The sequence below is a fragment of the Zea mays genome, chromosome 3 (genome assembly GCF_902167145.1).
Source record: "Zea mays cultivar B73 chromosome 3, Zm-B73-REFERENCE-NAM-5.0, whole genome shotgun sequence".
NCBI classification, from domain to species: Eukaryota; Viridiplantae; Streptophyta; class Magnoliopsida; order Poales; family Poaceae; genus Zea; species Zea mays.
This window is the reverse complement of record NC_050098.1, coordinates 2,834,407-2,857,194: the sequence shown is the minus strand read 5'-3', so window position 1 is coordinate 2,857,194 and position 22,788 is coordinate 2,834,407. Positions and strand designations below refer to the sequence as shown.

Below are 22,788 nucleotides of genomic sequence, written 5' to 3'. Positions count from 1 at the left end.
GAGCACTTAAAGTCGACCACGTGTTTAGATACCTTAAAACTCGCAATGAAAGTAAGAATGCCTGATTATGAAGTGATATCAAATTTACATGTGCCTCCTTAATAGCTGAAGTAGATTATAGAAGAAAATTGTTAACCGACTGTCCTAGTACTGTTAACCACTTAACCGGCAGGCGGGTCGGCACGGATTCGAAGAACATGAGCAGCGTTTCCGTCCCTTGGGTTTCCTTTGTATATGGTCATGGTCGCCTCGTCCAGGTCAACCAAAACAGTGCACAGAGTGTACAACCTCGGACCTGAAAACAAAGTAGTTTTCAAAGCCACCTGTTTGTTCATTATGCATAGAGAAAAATTAAAGAGCAAAGGTTAATTTGAACAGAGATTCAGAATGTCACCTGTCATGTAGATCGGGTACTTCTCGTCAGCTGTGTCTCCCAGCAGCGAGAGCGCCGCCTCTTTGGAGTCCACATCCACTGCTGACGAACACTGCGCAGCTCTCCTCTCCCTGCTCATCGAGTTCTCGTCCGGCACCTTGTCGACGCAGTGCCAGTTCGTTCACTCTCGTCAGCCATCGAACTGTCGAATCAATTCCATGCATGGCTTCAGTTCGATCTCGTCCCCTTACCTGCTTCACTTGGAGATGCCGGTACATGTTGGCGTGGAAGAAGGGCACGGCGCCGGCCTCGCGGACGGCGAACCGGTTCCCGGAGGCGGTCTCGACGTTGACGATCCTCCGCCCTCTGACGTCCGTCAGGTTGTAGCTGTGGCCGACTGAGACGGCCGGTGAACAGACCCTCTGTGCCATGATCAATGCATGGTAGGTGGCTTTTATTACTGCCGGGGAAAAAAAACCGAGCTAGCGACGACGTGAAGTTCCGTCGTCGTCGCAGTGCTAGCTAGCCATCTACGTACGTGCATTGCGTCCTCGAGGTTCTTCGCTTCTAGCAGGTCCCGGGACACGAAGTTCCGGGCAATGGCGCCCGCGACGATCTCGTCGTTCGCCGGGGGGACCGAGTTCAGCGTGAAGGCCTGACAAAAAGGATGCAACGGAATCTGACCGATATATGTGGAGATGCAAATTCAGGATGCGCGCGGTGAGCTTAGCTTACCACTCCGTTGGTGTTGAACCCGAAGGCGCAGCTCGGGAGCTCGCCGGCGCAGGTGTAGGCGGTGAAGGACGCGCCGTCCGGCAGCGTGGCCCGCACGAGGTACGTGTGGCCGAGCAGCGCGACGTCCCCGTCCTCGTTGTGCGCGGCGATCGCCGTGGAGTCGCTGACGATGAGGACGTCGGAGCAGTCGCCGCCGGCCTCCTCCTTCTCCTTCTCCTCCTCCTGCTTAGGGATGAACGGCAGGACCTCCTTCCTGAAGTTGACCAGGATGACCTGTGCTTGGAAGCAAGAGGCGGACCACGGTGTCAGCGGCAGGAACGACGCCGGAGGCGGACAGACAGAGACCGCGACCGATGGCAACAGCGTGCGTCGGTGTACGTACGTACGTGGAGGAGCGGGACGCCGCTGCCGTCGGCGGTGCCCACCAGCTCGTCCCAGTACCGCGGGTACCTCTGCCTGTTGGCGGACTGGAGCGCGGCCAGGAGCGCCTGCGCCTGCGCCGTCGACGCGAACGGCAGCAGCTGCTCCCGGAGCACGAGGTCCTGCCGCATCCTGCTCTGGATGACCTCGGCGAACCGACGGCCCACGGCGAGGCCCAGCGCGTACCCGTCCGCGCAGCGGCCGGCGTCGAAGGCGTCTAGCTCGCCGGCGCCGCCCATGTGTCGAATGGCTTTGCGCGCCTAGCTTGTGCCGTGCCTGCCTTATCTCCAAGCGCACTGGTGAATGGGCCAGGATGCCATGTGTTCTGATTTTTAGCCCATCGAGGCACCGATCACAATATCCATGTTGGAGTTCTGTAGCCTCGAAACGTATCCGGCCCACTAGGGATGGGAGTGGACCGGATCAACCCTCACTGTGTCATAGAGATGGAGTCCATTTTTTTCTCTCTCCACCGATATAATACAGTTACTTCCCTCGCAGTCTGGCACTAAGAATTCTTAGGTTTCACTTTCTTCGTTAGCCCTTAAAGTTTGTTCGGTTAGAGACTAGTTCAAATTAAATTTCTATCTATGCAAACTAAACAACAACAAAGTGCCACGGGAGGACATACATATACACGAGTGAGGGCACATGCCCCTGCTCATTTCTCTAATGTAAGTAGTAGCCCCCTACTCAATCTAACTTAGATGCTCTTGCTCTCGTATATTGATGTTCATCCTTATAAGAATAATGCCCTCACGGCCTCACTCTTATTTTATCTTGGGTTTGCCCTGCAAAGTGCATTGTCTTATCATGACATTATGCATAACCTATAAACCATTGCAATATACTAATGCGAGTAATCAATTAGACCCTTAGTATATGTACATGTAAAAAAAGATAGTTAACTATTGTTTTGAGAGAAAATTCCTTCGAAACCATTGAAGTTTCAAATCATTCCTTATGTACATGGAAAATTCCCTTAATGCAATTTAGACTTTTGGATCCCTATGAGTCATCACTATGTTTAACAACCAAGTTTTTTGTCCTTTTACCCTAGACCCTAACTCTTGATCTAAACGACATGGGAAGCCTGATGTCACTACAAAACAAACCCCCCTATAGCAACATATACCTGGCAACATATAATTATATGTGTTGGAAGTAATTAGGTTCCAACGCTTGTTATGTGTTACAACCTATATCCGTTGAATTACAATGATATTGGCAACGTTTAACATGTGTTGCAAACCATATACGTAGAGTAAATACGATCATAGCAACATTTGCCATGTGTTGCAACTGTATGCGTAGAGTAACTAGAATGGTTGTAACGTTTACATGCGTTACAAACCGTATCTGTAGATTAATTTTGGTACTTAAGCAATTTTGCAACTATGACTTTTATTTTTAACTAAACCATAGTAGTTGGGGATGCTAATTGCACAAAAAATGTATAAAGTGAGGATTTGAACAACAATACAAAGTCTTTTACTCCACTTCGTATCGTTTTATTTGTTAAAATATTTATTTTATCATATTTGTCACTGTGTTGCACTTATTAAAATATTTATTATATCTCTATTTATTTGTAAAAAACATGCGAAATATGCTTTCGACGACTAAAATATTTGTTATATTACCTTTTATTAAAGGAACCTTTTATTAAAAGGAACTTGGGATTTAGATGTCCAAAGCGATCTAGCGCCTGTTCCACAAGCATCTATCTACGCGTGTGGCATTGACGGCCATGGACGTGTGCTTTCGTTTAGGGCGCTCAACGTCGGGTCCCATCTGTGCAGGCCACGCCACTCTAGTCAATTCCTCCCCGCGTCGCCAGCTTCACCTCTCCCCCTTCCCCCACGGTCTCACCGCCACCCCACCGGCTTCCTCACCCAGCGTCGCCCTCCTGTCGGTTGCCCCCACGACTCAACTCCACCACTTGTAGAACAAAGGTAGGGTTTGCTTCGCCCGGCCTCCTCATGCTCTCCTGCCTCACGAGACAAGGACCACCCGTCATCTCTCGCCTCCCGCCACCATGGGGATGGAGTGGAAGCAGAAGGTGAGCCTCTTCGACGTGATCGACGAGACCTCCGTCCCCACCAAGCTTGGCCATGCCGCCTCCAACGGCGTCGCCGCCACTGCGACTTGGGGCAACTCGTATGTCAACCGGTGGAATGGGCGCCCCACACGAACGACACTTCGAGATCCTCGAGAAGCATCGTGCGCTCCCTATATGGCAGCAGGAGGTTCTTCACTCCCTCTACGACAACCAGACCCTCGTCCTCGTCGGTGAAACTGGAAGCAGATAGACAGCTCAGGTATCGTGCACTTTACAGTACCCATACACCTTCTCCTAGGCGGCTATGCCCTACTGATGTTTGATTTTCTTATTTATATCCTTTGTAGCCAAGGGCTAGGGGATAGTGTTATAATCCTTTGCATAATTAGGAGCAAGCAGGGAGAAAAATCGTCATGTCAAAGGGTCAATATAACTAGACGCAGTACTAATTCCAAGAGCCAGGGTCCCAGCAATAATCACACATATAAGGGTAGTTTGAAGGAATCGTTAGAATAGTCTAGTATGATTTAGCAGGTATTTTATCCGGTCAAAGAAGAAGAAAACCTGATAAAAGAAAGGGTTTCCCTTATGTTTGTTGAATCCTGATCTATGTGCTTGCAAGTTGCAAACCATCCTGATGCTGGTTCAGTTATAATTTGATGACCACCTCGCAATAGACTATGGTTGTATCAAGAGATAATAAACTACAAGTTGGTTATTATAGGCATCTACATATACTCTAAATAGTACCCAACCATAAAAGCATTGTTTTAGAGGATTTTGACACCGATTATAGTTCACTTTGGGTTGTACCTTTTTTGTAGGATTCATTCTACCATGCTTTAACTGAGGAGCAGTCTAAGCATGTGCAAGACTACAACTTTGATCACCCTAGTACTTGATGTGCAATAATGTGAAACATGTTTTATTTATCTTTTAGTTTTTGGGATTTAGTTCACCTTAGCTAAGATTATTTTTATTTTTTCCTTGTACTTGCTGATAACTTTTGGAGTGCAAGGGAAGGTTAAAATTTTGACAGGCCATAGATATTCCTATCTATGATTTTAAGAATCACAGACGATGCTCTGAAAAGTTTACGAAGGTAGTGTAATAAACTATTGGTGTGAATAAAACAGTTCTCTTTTTATTTGCAATCTAATTTGTGTAACCTTAGTTACAATGTTTTTATAGATATCAAAACTATATAAAACTTGGTGGCATACCACAGATGTTATTTATTGTGACCAGACTTAATTTCTGTTATGAAAGCTTTCTCTTTATTTTTTTAGGAATGCTATTGCAGTTCTCTTTTATCATTTCATACTCTAGATATTGGCGTCAACTTATTAAATTTGTTAGTATACATGTACATTTGAAGCCTTTTGCTTTAAAATAAGCTACACATGGTAAATATTGTACATTGGCATACTTCATATGATAAGCAGTGTTATGCTTCCTTGATTTGCATTAGAGTGGCCATTTACTATCAAGACCTTAGCCACATGTTGTCATCCCCTACCTACCCCACCCAAAAAACTCCCCCACTCCATCGAAGAAAAAAGAGTCCCGGTTAATTTCATTATCATGTTATTGGTTTTTATTTACTATTCTTTTATGTGCCAGACCCAAATGAATTATGATTTGATTTTACTTTGCACTCTTCTTATGATACAAATCATTGGTCATTGTTTTCTTAGGTCGATGAATCTGATGTCATCATTTCAGAGCAAAGGGAAGCAACATGTTTCAGAAAAATTGGGACTATAACATTGTATGGACATAGGATTTGCTATTTTCTATGCATATTTTTGGCTTTTCTGAAACTATTAAGTTCTGGTACATATTTCATTGATGAGAGTTTCTTAATGTTTTTGAAATAAATTATCACTGAAATTTTCTGTTACTTTACTTATTATGCTTTTCCCTATATAATATATAGATAGTTGAACATTGTGGTTGTCCATAAAAATGCCACATCCTATTTTCATTGTTTACAAGTACTAGAGTTTTTCCTAGTGCACATGTGAAAGAATCTCCTAGAAGTTCTGGGTCTTCGTAGAAGATTATTTGTTGATTCTTCTATCAACTTTTCATTTCATCTAGCACTACCCTCTATTGTTCCATATTTTAGGATAACAAATGAATTGGAATGTTTGAAATTTATTGTATCATGATTGTTTGGCCTGCATTTCAGGATCTGTTTACATGGGAGTTGAATTTTGCATGAAGCTCTATGCAGTGTCTATTGTTTGATAGAAAGTTTGACACTTAATAGGAAATAAAATTTAAAATGTTAGGTGGTGTACTCATCTGTATTTTTCACTATTCTTTGTTTTCTTGCATTCTATGAGATGCATGCCTTGTCTTGTGAGAAAAAATAGAAATGATATATTAAAAAGCAAAAAGGAAGTATGGATAATTTGTAATTTCGTTAATATATATTCAATCGGATATTCAGTCTTTCTCATACTCCCTGAAGTCTTGCTTAAATGTTGTCTCTATGAAGTATGAAAAATTTGTAATTTCGTTAATATATATTTTGTTTTAAGCCTTACATCATAATGAATTTTTATCCTTAAGCTTCGCAGTGCTTCTGTATAGTCCAGGTACAAAGAATCTATTACAAAGAGTACTCGAGTGTGAAGGAGAAACTGTTTTCACGTAATTCATCCATGGCGAATCTTGGTTCTAAAGTGAGAAGAGAAGTTAATGCTCGAATTGCATCCGTATCACGGATGATGGAGCGTCTAGAAACTAGTGGAAATAGCAGAACGAGTGATAGACCGACAACATCCACTTTTGAAGTTCCTCCTGCTACAAAATCATCCAATGAAAGGGTTACAGAGAGCAACTCGGATGCTGCTATTGCTGGTGGTGGTACTACCACTACGAGTTCCAGTGCTAGCAACTTTTCTGCCCCTTGTGTTGCGATGTCCGGTTCAAATTAGCACATGTAAGGGTCTCGGAAAGAAGGTTAGATATTTTTTTAATTGAACTGTTGTTTTACCTTTTTCCTTGCTTGCTTTTGCTTTTGCAGAGCTGATGAACTGCAAACAATGCTTATGGAGATGGTTAAGCAAGACATTAGGCACCAATTAAGTGCAAAGGTATAGAGTACTTTCCTATTATTTACAGAGAAAATATTCAAGTAAGTTCTGTGTAGGCTGGTACATTGCCTAATAGGACGCTTCCTTCTAGTCTCTATTTATTTATCAAAAAAACATGCAAAAAACATGTCAAATACTTCTTCGATGATGTTTATTGAGTACTCTAATTCTTTTGCAAGGGTGAATTGAAGGAACTTTCGATGTGCTTGTGCCCATCCTCAGCGCAAAACACAGTGGTAGCTAAAGATTTAAGGGTGCATAAATATGTACTTGTCTTCGAACTTTCTTTGTTATAAACCTGGCGCTCCCCTGTTGTGGCACTTGTTGTGGGGTGGAGCTTCGCTATGCCTCTAGCTCTCCCCTCCATTCAAAGGATTGTCATCGCCAGCGGTAGGGGTAGTTATCTCTGGTCAGATTTCTAGAAAAAATGTCCACATTTGAACAACCTTTTTCTTCACCCTCTAATCAGCAGCTTAGTCTCAGTCTCGATGCTTTGTGCAATTATATATGAAACTATAGATGAACTTTTTGTAATGCAACTATTGATTTTTAATATATATATATATATATTATTTTTTTCTTATTTTCCATGTGAGTGTGGATGATTCCAGAAATATCAAATGTGCATTGCTCAACATGTTGTACTCTTAACTCAAAATAAAATATTCAAATATTTTTATTGGTTTATTGCTTGCAACTAATAAAAATGTTGCCACAACTTGAATCTAAATGTTGTAGCATCCTATGATAACGAGTTGGTCATGGGCGGCACCAACACATGTAAGCGTTGTTGTATCTTATAAAAAAATGTTGCAGTTTACCAACACTTATTTATATGACTTACCAACATATGTATAAGTGTTGCAGTAGCCCCTAGCAACGACATTATAGCCCCTAGCAACGACATTATAGGCAACACATAATTATGCGTTGGTATAGACCCTCGCAACACTTATATAGTCTTGTACCAACACATATATGCATTGCTAAAGGGGATCATTTTGTAGTGTGTCATACTTTTTGGAGTGGTGGGACACATACATCGGCCAGGGCAACGATGAGGATCGTTAAGGGCAACCACAATGGTACTAGGTCAACTCTCTATAAGGAGTCCATGTCAGCATCTATCCTATGTGGTAAGGAATCAGATAGAGGGAGAGTGCTGCTATTTATAAACCTGGAGTGAGTATACACATAGAAACGAGGTGGTACAGAGAGTATATGTAAGTATTAAAGATAACTATAGTTATATTTATAGCTAGATACACTGCACTATTGCAAAGATTCACTATAGTATGATATATAGATGACATATATGTTGCTATAGAGAGTGTGCTATCTACACCATTGCGACTGTCTATAGAGGTGAGGGTGGCATAGAAATGTGCTTGAGTAAGCTTTTCCTTGGATGTTTTTTGTTTGAAAGATTAATTGAGAGGAGGGGTTGCCATTGCCAAAATATCAATTCATTTAGACTGTGTCTAGCAATTCACACATATGGTCACCCAAAACGATGTTTTATATTGTATATTGCACTGTTTGCAAAGTCGAGTTTGAATATAATTACGAGATGGATAAGCTGTCGAAGATAGCCTTATGCATCAGTACATAAACAAGTCCAAGGTACATAGTCAGGAAACAAAAAAAAAATGATTTTTGCTTAATACTACTTTAAAACAAATTTAAAGCAACCCAAACTTATTTATCCTTGTCCGGGCGCTATTATTCTCACCCTCTCTCCTCGGTAAAACAAGATGAGTAGCACTTGAAAGACCCAGACACCAAAGTACAAAGCCCTAATAAATAAAAGGGTACTCCAGCACCGGTTCATTGGGAAAGGGAGCCCATGCACCTCGGAATTTGGAGGCGGCCACATCTGAAGCCAGTTTTTTAGTGCATCCAATGGGGGTTTAAAGGAGTTCAAGGTTGCAGACACGAGGTGGGAATTGGTGCAGGCCTCCACATGCGCGCAGCTAGCAGCTCTGTGAGTTCCAATCCCCCTCCCGCCAGCCTCGCTGTCTGCTACTGTGTGTGCCTTTGGCCACTTTTAGGGTTAGGGTTTCACCCCTTGATGACAAACGCCATCCCTTTCTCTCTTTCCCGGAGAGACTCTTGTGTGTGGAGTCTTCTGACTTCTCCTCATTGTTGGCAAGTCGCAGGTAGCCACGCACTGAAACCAACCAACCATCCATGGGAAGAAGGGCGTGCGTCGTTCAGAAATGAGCGTGTGTGATGAAAAGGAGTGGCCGCCGCAGGAGCCAGGACCGTGAGTGCGTGACCCTAATTTGAAGCACGCAGAAAGCATGAGTGAGAAGAATGCATGGCAACTGTGCAGGGAACTGGCCGCCATAGTTCTCAGGCGGTTCTTTACAAAGTCCGGCCAGCCAGCCAGGAACTGCTGCAAATAGCACCAGATGAGGCTCCAGGCCCTGCAAACTTGCCAGCACTGTTATCCTTTTTATAGAACACTGGTAAGTGTCGCTTGTTAGTACGTGTGGAAATGTTGCTCTCGGCTCTCGGTTTCAAACTGCTCAGAGACATTCATGTCTGCATCGTCGTCGCACAATGTGCATTATTAGGCAGTTCATCTTCTTAATTAGTGTGATAAATTCCCTCAATCTGGCGACGTCGCGACGACACATATATATGGGCATTCGCTGAGTGCAGTAGATGACATTATTATCAGAAAATTTAATCCCCTACCATGATTCCTTCAGAAATTGTGCTTAACAACTGTCACCAGGAACAATGCTTGGATTAATGACCATAGTAAGCACACACATGCATGCTATATATAACGACATGAATATCGAAGGGTAGATTTAATTGCTTGTAATCGATGCAAAGATACATTTACCAATCAACAAACAGGCGGCGGTGCATAAGCTCCAGTGAAACACATGCACCCTTTATTTATTGATCTCCAATTTTCTGGTAACACTAAGCTCTTGATTAACATGTGTTACAGCTGATGCTGCTACTGTGACATACAGGAACTTAACGATGGTTCTTGAGAGCATTTTATGTCTATTGTTTAAATTCAAAACAGCATCAATTAGCATGACTCTCATATATAAGAATTATTTGAGAACATCACACCTTATAGGACAACACACGAGCGAGGTCTGGAAGGAAGGAATACTGACTACACCTAGCTAGATCAGGCCAAAAGATGCTACACAAGTACACATAATTTATACACCGACAATTAGAAGTAAGTAAGTAATAATAACCTGAAACTAGAAATTGTAATGATAATTAATAAAAAACCATTTTATTTTAAACAGTTTTATTTATTGATAAACTGCATAATGAATATCACGAAAGGTATACTTATGAAATAAGTATATATAAACACATATGATACCAGCAATAGTACAAGTAGAACCCTCTGTGAATAGACATTATATCAAGTTTATTGTTCTGAAACAATTAGCTACGTCGTCAATCACTAGCAGTTAAACACTTACAGACAGAATACTCGACTGGCAGCTGCGTCAGCAGCTGTTCGTACTGCAACAGCTATAACCGTAGAGATAAAATACTGTAGAGAAGCCATAATAACCGCAGCTAGATTAAAGCTGCAGCAAGCAACCGTGAGACAAAATACTGTAGTCTCGCGGGAGTATTGTTCAGAAAATACCAGGGATCGTTCTCTTCATGTCTTGCATTGGGACAGAAAAAACACTGACTTGCGTGCCAATGAACAAGAACGGACACCCCTTTTCAAATCACAGGAAAACCAAGCCAGCAGAGTGTGTAAAATAGGGATGACGTGGAACTGTAGATGACACTGTTTGATACTATTTGTATAGAGAAATTTAAAATAGAAAATGTGATAGAGGATCTAGATAGCCTGGCATATGCAGGTTCGCATACTTTCGCAGACCGAATGCTGTGGTGAACATGTGGAAAAGACATGCTGATGTGGATCACAAAATCATAAACACTAACACCATGATAAAATCACAAATCTCAAGGGAAAGGACAGATGCAAGTGCCTAAAACAGCCTCGTTCTTCTCTTATCGGGGACATCCATGAGGGAAAAAAAGCATCGGAAACCTGATGATGATTCAGTCCAAGTGGTGGCCATACATAATGCTCCAAATAAAAGCACAGGGAGGATCGGAGTGCTATGCTAGCACACATCGAATCACTAGCTCGATCTAGTTGCATGCAAAGTTCCAAAGCAAACAGGGAGTTTCGAAAGACGTTTCGCTGTTGCACGACACGAACCGAACGAAAGTTGCGTCGTTGTGATTCCACAGATTCCCACACGCACCAGAAAAGCTAGCATGCATCTCGTTTAGTCCAAGTCCACAACAGTGCACACCATCTTCTTCCACAGATCACGGAAAGACGGCAGAAACCTGCAGAGACGATGCATGGATCATGGATGTATGGATCCCATCCCATCCTGTACTGTAAGATCTACACACAACAAAAGCAAATAGACTTTGTATCTCCTTGATGTATTGCCCTTGGTTATTAATAAAAATGCTTCCTTTATAAAAAACAAAAACAAGCAAAGCAAATGAAGTTCGATCTCCTTTTCTTTTCTTCAGAACGAAATGGGATCTCTTTTTTTGGAAGAGAACAATATATATGTAGATTCAACGAGCAGATCAAGGATTTAGAGCTAGTTTATATATCAAAAGCGCAAGGAAAGTACAAAAAAAAGCTTTGGATCTCCATTATATATACACACAGAACGTAACTGCTATATAACAATTAACCAGCAGAGAAGAACAGTAAGCACGCACATGATAAGGGACTAAATAAAATATGCCCGTCGTTTTGGCAGCTGCTATATATGTATGCATCAGATGCCAACCAAACATGTAAGTTAAGCAGCTCAAGCAAAGACAGACCATGAAGCTAGTAAAACCATGAGATATGACGAAGCTGATGCATGGATCGATAAAGGTAAACAAGGAGCGAGGGAGGAGGGAGCACCCTTCAGTCCAAGCAAAGACGGTGCGAGATCGAAGCTTTTACCTCCCGCTTCATTCACTCATCTGCAAAGCTGGTTTCCATGGCCGTTTGCTTGGCATGTGGGTGAATGAGTCGGCAGCTAATTCGACCCTAGCACCGCCCCTGAGTGGACTGAAGGACGCTCTCTTCCATCCAGCCATCGTCGTCGCAACTAACCATGACGGCGGCGGCGGCGACAAATTAAACGACCAACAACAAATCAAAAGAAAAGAAGAACAAACATGCATGCATGATGCACAACCGCGCTTGCTACTGCTGGTTGATCGATCCGTTTCTGAGCACCTCATGGCGTGCAGTGTTCAGTTTCTCCCTGGATCTCGCGAAGAAGAAGGCAGATGGGTTTTCGATGGTTGCAAGGAAGGAGCGAGCGAGAAAGGAAAGTAGACGACGGCAACGCACACACAAGGCCATTAAATAGGGCCAAAGTTGTGACATCACAGCAGGCAGCGTATTCCTAGTTAAATAATGATCGTAATGTACGTACTGGTGGTAGCACTACGGTATACTTCTATACGGAGTATATAAGAAGTGGGCGAAGGGCCAAAACCTCTCGCGCGTGTCGTTTCCTGGCGGCGCTCCCTAGCTTTGCTCGTAAGCAAGAGATGAGGAGGCGACACAGGGCCAGACAAAGGGGCCCAAAGGCCAAACCCTAACAGGATACGGCTCAAAATAATGCACTGATAGCTAGTGTGGTAGGCCTGCATTCTTTTGGTGTCAAAGTCTAGCGACATTATTGCTGCCGGTTTACTGTGTTATGTGTTGCTTTGGATCGATGGTTAACTGATTACAGCAGCTGCTGGTTTCTTGTTTTGAGGCCGAAATGTAGATGTGCAAGGCGAAGCAGCACTAATTTCAGCCCTACTACATTATTATATATACGGTACTATTAGATTGTTTGTTTTAGTATTGACTAAGGGGCCAAGATCGGATCCCGTGTGTAGTGATGGGAAAATGACAATCCATCTATCCATGGGAGAGCGAAAGGATCGATGTGACATCTAGAGTGAAGGTGAATGTATATAGGCTCAACGACAACGGAAAGCTATAATTTATTTAAACAAAGTTTGCATATAAATTGTACAGACCGATTTATTTCGTTGGTTATCTGAGATTAGAAAAAAGATATATATCTCCAAATTTAGAGTTTGTAGGATTCGAAGATACAAGGATACGCAATTAGATGGGATGAATGACTGCGGAACCTCAAAAATAATTATAATACTTCCTCCTAATTGCAAAACCAAACTAGTTCACATATCTCAAAATTGTACAAAACTCTATTCTGTTAGTAAAAATAAGATTGTTCAAAATCCGTAACTCCAATCAATCTGAAGTGTCATCAGATTAAACTAGATAAGATTATGCAACTAACACAACTAGAATTATGTAGATCGAACTTTCGGACATATATATAGAGATAGTAACGAAACAAGATAGCTGTGACAGAATATGATCAAAATTAATCAAACCCTAATTTTGAGATTAACCAAAAACCATAAAAGATTAACCAATCAAACTTCACCAGTCGCTAACTTGATGCTCTAGCAATAATCTAGATGAAAGAAATCAAGAGTATTACTTAAAATTAACAAATCAATCTAGAATTAAAAAAACTATTCATGCAAATAATGAGCAAAGAAAGTGGAACCAGATTACTACACTAATCTTGTATAAACATTAACTTTATTACCAAAATTGTGTCTATAAATTACTCTCCAAAGCACCACGAAGATTTCTTCACGAGATCCCAAAAACACTAGACTAAAACTTAGTTTTGGATCTAATCTCTGTCACAAAATCTGCTAAGAACAAGATGAAGTCACTATTTATATATAGGCATATGGGCTGCCAGACTCCAGGTCACCAAGCCGCACGCCTGGGACGATATCTAGCTATTACATGCACGTCTTCAACTTTTGTAACCTTCGTATGACATCCTTGAGCAATAAAACCTCAATTCCTTACTGAACTTAGTTCTAAATACTGAGTTTCTCTTGGACCTAGCTTTAGTTCGTTACCGACCACGTTCTATCTCAAGCAACACCAGCACATGAACAACACACGTTATTGTGTACGAGCACAAATCCATGACTTAACTCAAAATTAAACTATCCAACACCACCCCTATGAGTGTGTTATATCAATATCGAAACCATACATTAGCACACATGTACAATACCCTATATAATGTTAATCACTTTGCAAAGTCATTTTCAATCTAAATTAATGTTTCATTACACGTGATTTCACAATCTCTCCCTTGATAGAAATATTGGCAAGACCACACATACATTGAATATTGGCATTCACTTTTTTTGATTAAAACACAAAATCTTTAGTGCCATGAATATACCCAAAAATCTATTTGATAGCTTATAGATGTGAAGCACATGGAGAAGCTTGAAACCGAGCACATAAACACACAACAAATTGGACATCTAGTCTCGAAGTAGTGAGATAAAATAACAAACCAATCATACTCTTATACTCCTTTTGATTAACTGACTCACCATCCTCATCAGGATCAAGTGTTGCTGTAGTTCCCATGGGTGTCATCATAGTATTGCAATTTTCTATTCCAAAGCGATTTAGAAGATCCTTCGTATACTTACTTTACCCTTATTTGTTTGTTTGATTTGCAATCCTAAAAATAGGTCAATTCTCCTATCATACTCATTTTTAAGTTCCTTACTCATAATTTCTAAAAACTAAGACACCAAATCATGAGATAAACAACCACTGAAAATACCATCCACATAAATTTGAATGAATAAGTGATCATTGCCTTGCTTGAATACAAAGAGAGTTTTGTCAATTTTCCCATAGAAAAACCATTTTTAGTAAAAAAGATTTCTAATCTATAGCACCATTCTCTAGGAGCTTGTTTTAAGCCAAATAGAGCTTTGGACAATTTATAAACATGATCTGGATGTTTAGAAATTTCAAAACCAGATGGTTGCTTAACATAGACTTTCTTATAAAATGTCAATTATAAAATTACTTGAGATAACAATTTCATAAAGTCTAAAACCCTTAGAAGTAGCTAAGTCCAACCAATTCTAGACTTTCTATTTGCATAATACCTTAAGCAACCAACCTAACTTTGTTTCTAACAACCACACCATCCTCACTTTGTTTGTTTTTAAGAACCCATCTAGTTCCAACTATAAAATGATTAGGATGTGGTAGAACTAGTTTCCAAACTTTATCGTGTTCAAAATTCTCTAAATTTTCATGCATGGCATTGATACAAGGTTCATTAGTTAATGCGTGAGATATTTCTTTTGGCTCAAAAGAAACAACAAAATATGAACGAAGAATTTGGATCATTAAACCTATAATGGTGACTCTGTCATGAAGATTCCCAATCATTTGTTGATGTAGATGTCTTCTATGAATGTATAAAGGAGCCATAGCTTCAGAAATGTCACATTCTTCTCCTCGAATCTCATCATGCACAAATGATGTTGAAGCTTGAGGATGCTTCGTGGTAGGTGATGTAATATCAGGCGTTGGAATTGCTTCAGCTGGATGACTAGAAGGAATCAATACTTCATCTTCCTACTCCTCATCGTCAACAACAAAAATGCTCTCATCCTGAGCATATGCACTTGTACATACAATACTTGAACTAGTTCTTTCACTAGTCTCATTAAAAGTTACTTCACAAGTTCTGATTATTTTGTTAGTCCCAAATCTAGAATACAATAGTTGCGGGAATGTGTAGAATATCCAAGGAAATACCATCAGTTGTTCTAGCTTCAAATTTATTTAAGTTTTTAGATTTTAGCACAAAGCATTTGCACCAAAACACACGAAAGTGAGAGATAGTAGGCATATTCTCAAACCATAGCTCATAAAGAGTTTTACCAAATTTTTATCTAAAAACACAAGATTTGAAACATAACATGCAATAGAAATGACTTTAGCTCCAAACTTTCTAGTAGTAGAAAATTCATCTAGCATTGTCCTAGTCTCCTAGACATCTCAACTAAAGTTCTATTTTTTATTTCAACTACACCATTTTGTTGTCGTTCTCTAGGTGATAAAAATTGATGCTCAATACCTTTTTCAGCACATTGGTGACCAAAAGAAGAATTTTGAAACTCGGACCCATTATCACTTCTAATAGCTCTAAGAGCTCCTAGGAGACCAACAGATAATATGAGAACAAGACTTTTAAAATGATCAAAAGTCTCATCTTAGATGCCATAAAGAAAAACCAAAAATATCTAGAGTAATTATCAACAACGACAATAATGTACAATTTATTGTACCTCCAGAAGATTGAACACATGAAGGTCCACATGTTTCAAAATGTAAAAGCTGCCTCAGAGTGTTCGTCATTACCATAGTAAGAGGTGGATGTCACTGCATGCATCTTACCATGTCTACATGAAGAGCATACTAAATCACTATCACCCTTAAGCCTAGACAGACCATGTATAGGATCTAAACCACTAACATGAGCTAGATGATCAAAACCAATGTGACCAAGTCTATGTTGCCAAAAGAATAAACCTTTAGAATCATTATCAACTAGATGCCTATGCTTAGAAGAACATGACACGTCAAAGTTAGCTTTAAATACTCTTCCAAAATGTGCAATATTAAAGACAAGGTCTCCTAAGACATCTAACACCTTACATTCAATTTTCTTAAACACACTTCAAGGTCTTCATCAATCATTTATGAAACAGAAAGCAAGTTATATTTTAGGTCCTCAAAAGGAGCCACATCCTTTAACATAAGCTTGTCAGTTATCCTCATTGTACCTTTTGCCATAACAAAGAAAGTAGAAGCATCTTCAAAAGTAACTCTCTCAGCACTAGGTAGCAACACTAGTAAGGAAGGAGAACTGATTTTTATCAAGTCATATTATGTGAGCATCTAGAATCCACTAACCATATGTTCTTCATTACACAAAAAATATATACAGAAAGAGATGTTGAAGACTCAGTACCAGGGTTAGAAATATGACATTTAGGAGAAATAAGCCACACAACCGAAAGCAGAGTAGACACAACACACACATTTTTATGTGTAAATTCAGTTTTGATATTACTCGTGTTGTAGCAACAAAAGGTGTTTGTTTCACTCTATACGCCAAACGAACCGTTATAGATGTAATCTGCGGTAATGTGGGTGTTTTATTTCTAACTCTATTAATTTGAGTTTGATGAAGCCCTCCTTCAGGAGGTTCAGCAAAGTGGTGAATCTGGCGCCTAGATCCACCGGTTGTATTTTGTGGAGCAAAAGTTTTCATGGATCGAAACTGTTTTTCACGGATCTGGAGTTGATAAAATTGCCCCGAATGGACATTTAATTGAAAGGTAGAGCTTTAGACCATTTCTTTAAAAAATTGAATAGAAGAAATAACATGCACAAAGGAAGGAACTCTCCAGGTAGCAACAGAGCAACCGCGATTTCTGGCAACAGTAACATCCACGTCCAATCCTACAGCTAGCCATAGATGGTGTACTGGCCTAATAAATGAAGCTACCTCACATTTCCATCTTCTTACTATCTATACGCCTGTAAAAAAAATACAACCATATTCAAGATGCCAACCGATTTAAATTTATTTGAAAGCATTTAAAAATACTAACTTTTATGGTATAAGATAAATACTCTTAAAATACTCATAAAATATTTTTACAATAAATTTAGTTAGACATATAAATATGAATATTCTTTACTATGAATTTTATCTACAGTAAGCTAGCAGTGGGTGCGAGGGCAGTCCGACAGTGCACCCAACAACGGCGGCCCACCAATCATGGGTCTATGGCTAGCTCCTTGGAAATATTGTCCCTTCCGGTACCCTAAAGGCCCAAACACATATGCTGATATGCACTCAGCTCATTAATCATTCATTCTTCTCTAAAAAAAGATAATTATGATTATACTCTTCTCCAACATTGTAGTTATGATGTTATCCCTCGTTTGTCAACTTTATGATTTTACTCCTTTTTTTTTGAAAACGAAGTTGTCTTTTGCCCCCTTTCTCTTAACAATGTTAGTAAACATCAGAATTAGTTATTAAAAAATAAAAAAACAATGGATAAAATCACAACTGTTAGGTGAGAGAAGGGTATAATCACATTTAACCCTAAAAGTAATGTTGAAATTTTCGGGTCAATTATGATTATACCCTTTTCTCACCATACAATTACGGTTTTAGTCTTCATTTTTTTTTGTTTTTAATCACTAATTCTGTTTTGCACTAACGGTGTTAAGTAGGAGGGACAAACCACGACTTCTTCAAATAAATGGATAAAATCATAAAGTTGAAAAACAAGGAGTAAAATCACAGCTGCAATGTCAGAGAAAGATACCATCACTATTGTAAAAAAAAAAACTTTTGATCGCCTACCGGCCTGCCGCGACGTGCCGCCATGTGCGTGAACAGGATCATTTCGCCGTGGTTTTTACGGAGCAGAGCGAAGCAGTGATGATGAAGCCATTGGTGAACGAAGCCCTTTCTGTCTGTGCGCAGTGGCGCGCGCTGTGCATGCGGCGGCCTTTGCGTTGCCACTTTGCCAGAACCAGAACATGGCCACGGCTGCAGGTCTGGCCGGCGACCTGGCCGTCAGGCTGTGCAGGTCTTAGGGAGCTGAGGAGACGGCTGGAATGACGGGGCGACGTGAGAGCTCGGAGCAGGCGACGGTCGCCGTGGCGCCGTACTGGCTAGCTATGGCTGTAGTAGCCGCGCGCAGGCCGCATCGGGTAACAGTGCGGCCGCGTACGACGGCAGACTCGTGAACGGCAGAGGCAGAGGCCAGCGGCGCCGCGCGTCGCGCAGTCTTCCCGCCGGCCGGGCCGGGGCTCCGCATGCAGCGGCGCCGCGGTTGGTTGCTGTACCGTGTACCGTGTACGTGAGCGAGCCTGCGCCCGGCCGTGCCTCCCGGCGGGCGGCCCCCGCGCCTGCGTGCCACTGCCATTGCCAGCAGAGCCCATGCATGGCTGCCTGCTGGCCCGGTACGAGCCCATGAATAGCATGGGTGGTGATACCATTTTACCAACAGCAGTTTTCTTTGAAGCATGGATATGTCCTGAATTCAGACTATGGATTTTTAGAGCAGATTATGATTTGAGCATGTGACTATCGCTTAATAGCTTTGGTGCTTGAGTTGATAATACACAAATGACAGGTAACTCACATACGTTCCCTCATAATTTGGATAATTTTTTGTTACATTTTCATGTTAGAGAGAGTACACCACAAAACCTCATAGTTTGGGATAGATAGACGATTCTGAAAAAAAAAATATTTAAAGAGGACTCGCCCTCCTCATGCAATCAAACGGTTGGTAGTTCTTAGCTCTAACTTTCATTTTCTAGGTGTTCTCTTAGCCTTAGGCTGTCTTACGTGGATAGTGTAAATCAGACGCCACACTATAGATGAAGCTGTTTGATAATGTTTGTGTTGGAGACAGTCTTAGACCCTATTTGTTTGAGCTTCTCGGCATCTTCTTAGTGTGAAAAGACAGAAGTTGAAACAAATAGCTAGCTTTTTGGTTTATCTTCTTGAAACCCGGAGCTCAGAAAAGCTGGGTTTATGTGGAAAGCTGAGAAGCCTGATTTTATAGATTTCTTGAGTTTAGGAAGTTAATAACATCATCGAAAAGCTATCATTAGCTTCTTGGGGATCAAAATTCAGCAGCAGCTTTTCAGAATAGCTCTAAAAATTGCAGCTCAAAGAAACATGGCCTCGGAGTTTGATGGCACTCTTCAATCAGTGACAGATCTCTCACGTACCCAACGACGTCATTTCTTCTAATCCTATCATAATCATTGGCAAGGTCATTGCCAAGCTGTGCAGCATCATGTATGATCTACGTACTATGTCATTCCAATTACTAGGTCTGAATAGCAGATTCATGCACAGTTTCTCCATACATGCTCCTAAAAAATAGCCCTACCTTTAACTTTCTAGGTGTGCTTCTAGGGTTTGACAAACCCTCTTTCAATCAGTGATACCTTACGGCTGCACGTACCGTCACTTCTTTCAATCATATAATTAACCCTGGCAAAGTTGCCACTAGGGCCAAACTATGTGACATCATGTATGATCTATTGTGTCCTGTGAATCACTAGATTTTCGTAGCAGATTCATGCATGGTATCTTCACATTCCTAGCCAATACTCCCTCCGTTTCTTTTTATTAGTCGCTGGATAGTGCAATTTTGCACTATTCAGCGACTAATAAAAAGAAACGGAGGGAGTATACATATAGCCCTACTGGCCTTTCATGGCATTTTGTAGTTCAATCAGTAGCCCCTCGCTTCTTTCGATCCTACTATCACCTTTTTACGTCTAAATCCACACCTTTTTTCTACTGATTAGCAACAAATATATACCCTCATGTGATTACGAGAACTATATATTTTAGCTCAATTAGGGCCGGGGTGTCTACGCATGTGTTTTCTTCTGAGTGTACATGGCCTCTGATATATATATCCAGCAGCAGCAGTATATATTCCTTGCATCTCTTTGTGTGGATGCACTGCACGCTAATGGGCAACCATGGCCCATGCAAATCAATTGGGTTGGGCCCAAACCAGCCAACTTTGACACATATCAATCTTCATCAGCAAGTGGTAAATAAAATGTCCAGGTGTGTATGGTAAATACACAAAAGAAAATAAAGATGTTCTTCTGTCAAACAATGCACACGCAGCATTGTTATTCCCTTATTCTTCATGCAGATATGGTAATGATAAATTCAATCAGACAGGAAAAGATAGATGCCGCCCTGACCGTTGGACAAACACCTGGATGGCCTGTCTGTCGAGCATCTTCTCTGCTGATGGCATCACGTTCTCTTCAAGAATCCAAACACGTAGTACCGCATCGATCAGTAATCATTTGGATTTTCTCTGCGTTTTTCCCCTTAAAAAAGCCAATAAGATGCTTATTGGTATATGCACGTTGTTTTCATAGCAAATGCAGGGAACAAAAACAATAAGATGCTTATTGGTGGTTCTTCTTTGGTGATGTAGTGACTAGTGAGTGTGACGACACTAGCTAGGACTTGTTTATGTTTTATTAGAGGCGTAGTTACTACGTTAATGCGAGAAAGCTCTCAGCACGTAGATGAAGAAAATACCAGGAGGGAAACCGTAATTAGGACTACTTTGGAAACTTCATTTTCTCAAGGATTTTCTATTTTCTCAAGAAAAACAAACTGATTTCTCTTAAAAAATGAAAAAAATTTGAGAAAATTGGGGGGGGGGGGGGGGGGGGGGGGGGGGGGGGGGAGGGGGGGTGTTTAAACTAGCCATTAAGGCGAGGAATATTGTGCCTTCGGAATTCAGAACTATCTACAGATTTTCTAAAAGTCCAGAACACGGGACAGGAGGAATCCAAACTTAATGCTGGCTTCGAACAAAGTGGTTAAAATAGCCAATGAGCGCTTTGGATCGAATAAAGTGTGACGGTTTCTACGTATGCGTGAGCTCGTGACAAGATGGCAGCAATCTGGACCATAAAGCTTTACTTGAACTAGAGTGATGTTACCCAAGATTATAAGATACTCTCTCAACTTCTTTTGTACAAGCAGATGGGGTAATACAACAATGGTGAAGGCGGCGTGATCTCTTTCACCAGATTAGAGGTTCGACTTCGACTCTGTACCAAAAAACCCTCTTGTACCCCCTTGTTATTCCTCGCCCACTCTCGGGTGACAGCTCGGCTATGTACCACCCTTGGACCTTGGTGGGTCTTTGCAAAGCGAGCTACTTGTGACCTAACTCGTTAGTGATGGAGCTCGGCTATGTACCACCCTTGGGCCTTGGTGGGTCTTTGCAAAGCGAGCTACTTGTGACCTAACTCGTTAGTGATGAGAGGACATGGTTCAGAGGTTTCTAGGTCGGGACCAGTTGCCGCTACCTTCTAGTAATGGAATACCGCGAGGGTGGTCTACCCTCCCAGACCTAGTTTTTCTTTTGGAGAAATTAAAACTCTCTCAAATTAACACTACAACTCTACACTCACATAGACAATTAATTGTTTTTACAATTAATTTAACCTTTTCTCCACCATACCCAAGGGCGAAGCGAGGATTACGTCATAGGAGAGGCCGAGAAATTCATCAAATAATATAAGGTAAAAAATATTGTAGAATATATACACAAGTGTATACAAATTTAGATATAACACAGATAATAAATTAATAAAAATGACTTGAACTATATAAATGTATATTAATTAATTTCAACAGATACCAAAATAATTTGCTTCTACAATGATTGGCCAAACAGTTGATCATAAATAAAAATTCTATATCAATATAGTTAATAGTAACTTCACATAAAATCATCTCCCATTTTATTTTGTAAATGTGTTATAGCTAAAAGGCTCTCTTAGTGGTTGCAGTTGAGACTGGAAGGGTGACTATTAATCTTAATGATTTGTAAACCATTTAACAAATGGAACTTTTACATATTTTGACAAGGTTTTTTTTATCAAATTAGCAAGTGATCGTAATGTAATTTGGCTCTAGATGGTTGTGTACTCAAGGTGAAGCACAAAATTCGTCGTGCATACAACAACTATCTAGTGACAACTTTAGCTAAAATTCATTGATTTTATTAGTAACGACGATTTTGACGCTTAAATGCGACAAATTTTTAATTGATAGAGACATTTATTTTTACCAAAGAAAAGTCCATGTTTTATGAAAAGTATTGTAGGGTTAGGGGGCCAAGGCCCCTGCCTGCCCCCCCTTGGCTCCACCCCTGACCATACCATGAATTGTGATGTACACAATGTATTCGTGTTGCTGCAAATTATATTCTTGTCCATGAGTACATAAGTTTTAGCACAGTTCTTGGCTTCTTGTGGATGGGTAGAGGTTGTAACCTCGTTCCGGAGGCTATCTTCAACAACTTACTCACTCCATATCGATATTCAAACTCCACTATGTGAACCATGCAGTCTACAGTATAAAACAATAATTTAGGTGAACTACCTGACATTGTCTTATCTTCCTAAAAGGATACTAGTTTTACAGTGGGTGAAAATGTGTAAATCTCTTTGTGTTGCCTAACGAACCTGAATGCATACTTTGCTTTTGAAAGAACTGGGTTCC

At 40.8% G+C, this 22,788-nt stretch overlaps 1 protein-coding gene, 1 long non-coding RNA gene and 1 other non-coding gene across 3 annotated transcripts; all 3 read right to left on the bottom strand.

Moving 5' to 3' along the window:
- Positions 1-46: 46 nt before the first annotated feature.
- LOC100283373 (peptidase C45, acyl-coenzyme A/6-aminopenicillanic acid acyl-transferase) lies at positions 47-1,976 on the bottom strand. The gene is made up of 6 exons (NM_001375355.1): positions 1,495-1,976; positions 1,109-1,381; positions 912-1,028; positions 625-795; positions 395-530; positions 47-295 (listed from the first exon to the last, which is right to left on the bottom strand). Exons 1-6 carry the CDS (start codon positions 1,765-1,767, stop codon positions 162-164), a joined length of 1,104 nt encoding a protein of 367 aa, NP_001362284.1. The 5' UTR covers positions 1,768-1,976; the 3' UTR covers positions 47-161.
- An 8,696-nt stretch (positions 1,977-10,672) lies between these two features.
- On the bottom strand, positions 10,673-12,050 carry LOC100280042 (MIR319bHG). The gene has a single exon (NR_163731.1). It is a non-coding gene; the product is annotated as an MIR319bHG (long non-coding RNA).
- Positions 11,628-11,840, bottom strand: MIR319b (microRNA MIR319b). Its single transcript, NR_121074.1, has one exon. It is a non-coding gene; the product is annotated as a microRNA MIR319b (primary transcript).
- Positions 12,051-22,788: the final 10,738 nt, after the last annotated feature.

Coding starts and splice junctions, on each gene's coding strand:
- LOC100283373 (NM_001375355.1), bottom strand. CDS start 1,767: ATGGGCGGCGCCGGCGAGCTAGACGCCTTCGACGCCGGCCGCTGCGCG. Junction 1,029..1,108: donor GGTTCAACACCAACGGAGTG/GTAAGCTAAGCT, acceptor CCTTTTTGTCAG/GCCTTCACGCTGAACTCGGT. Junction 296..394: donor GTACCCGATCTACATGACAG/GTGACATTCTGA, acceptor CTTTGTTTTCAG/GTCCGAGGTTGTACACTCTG.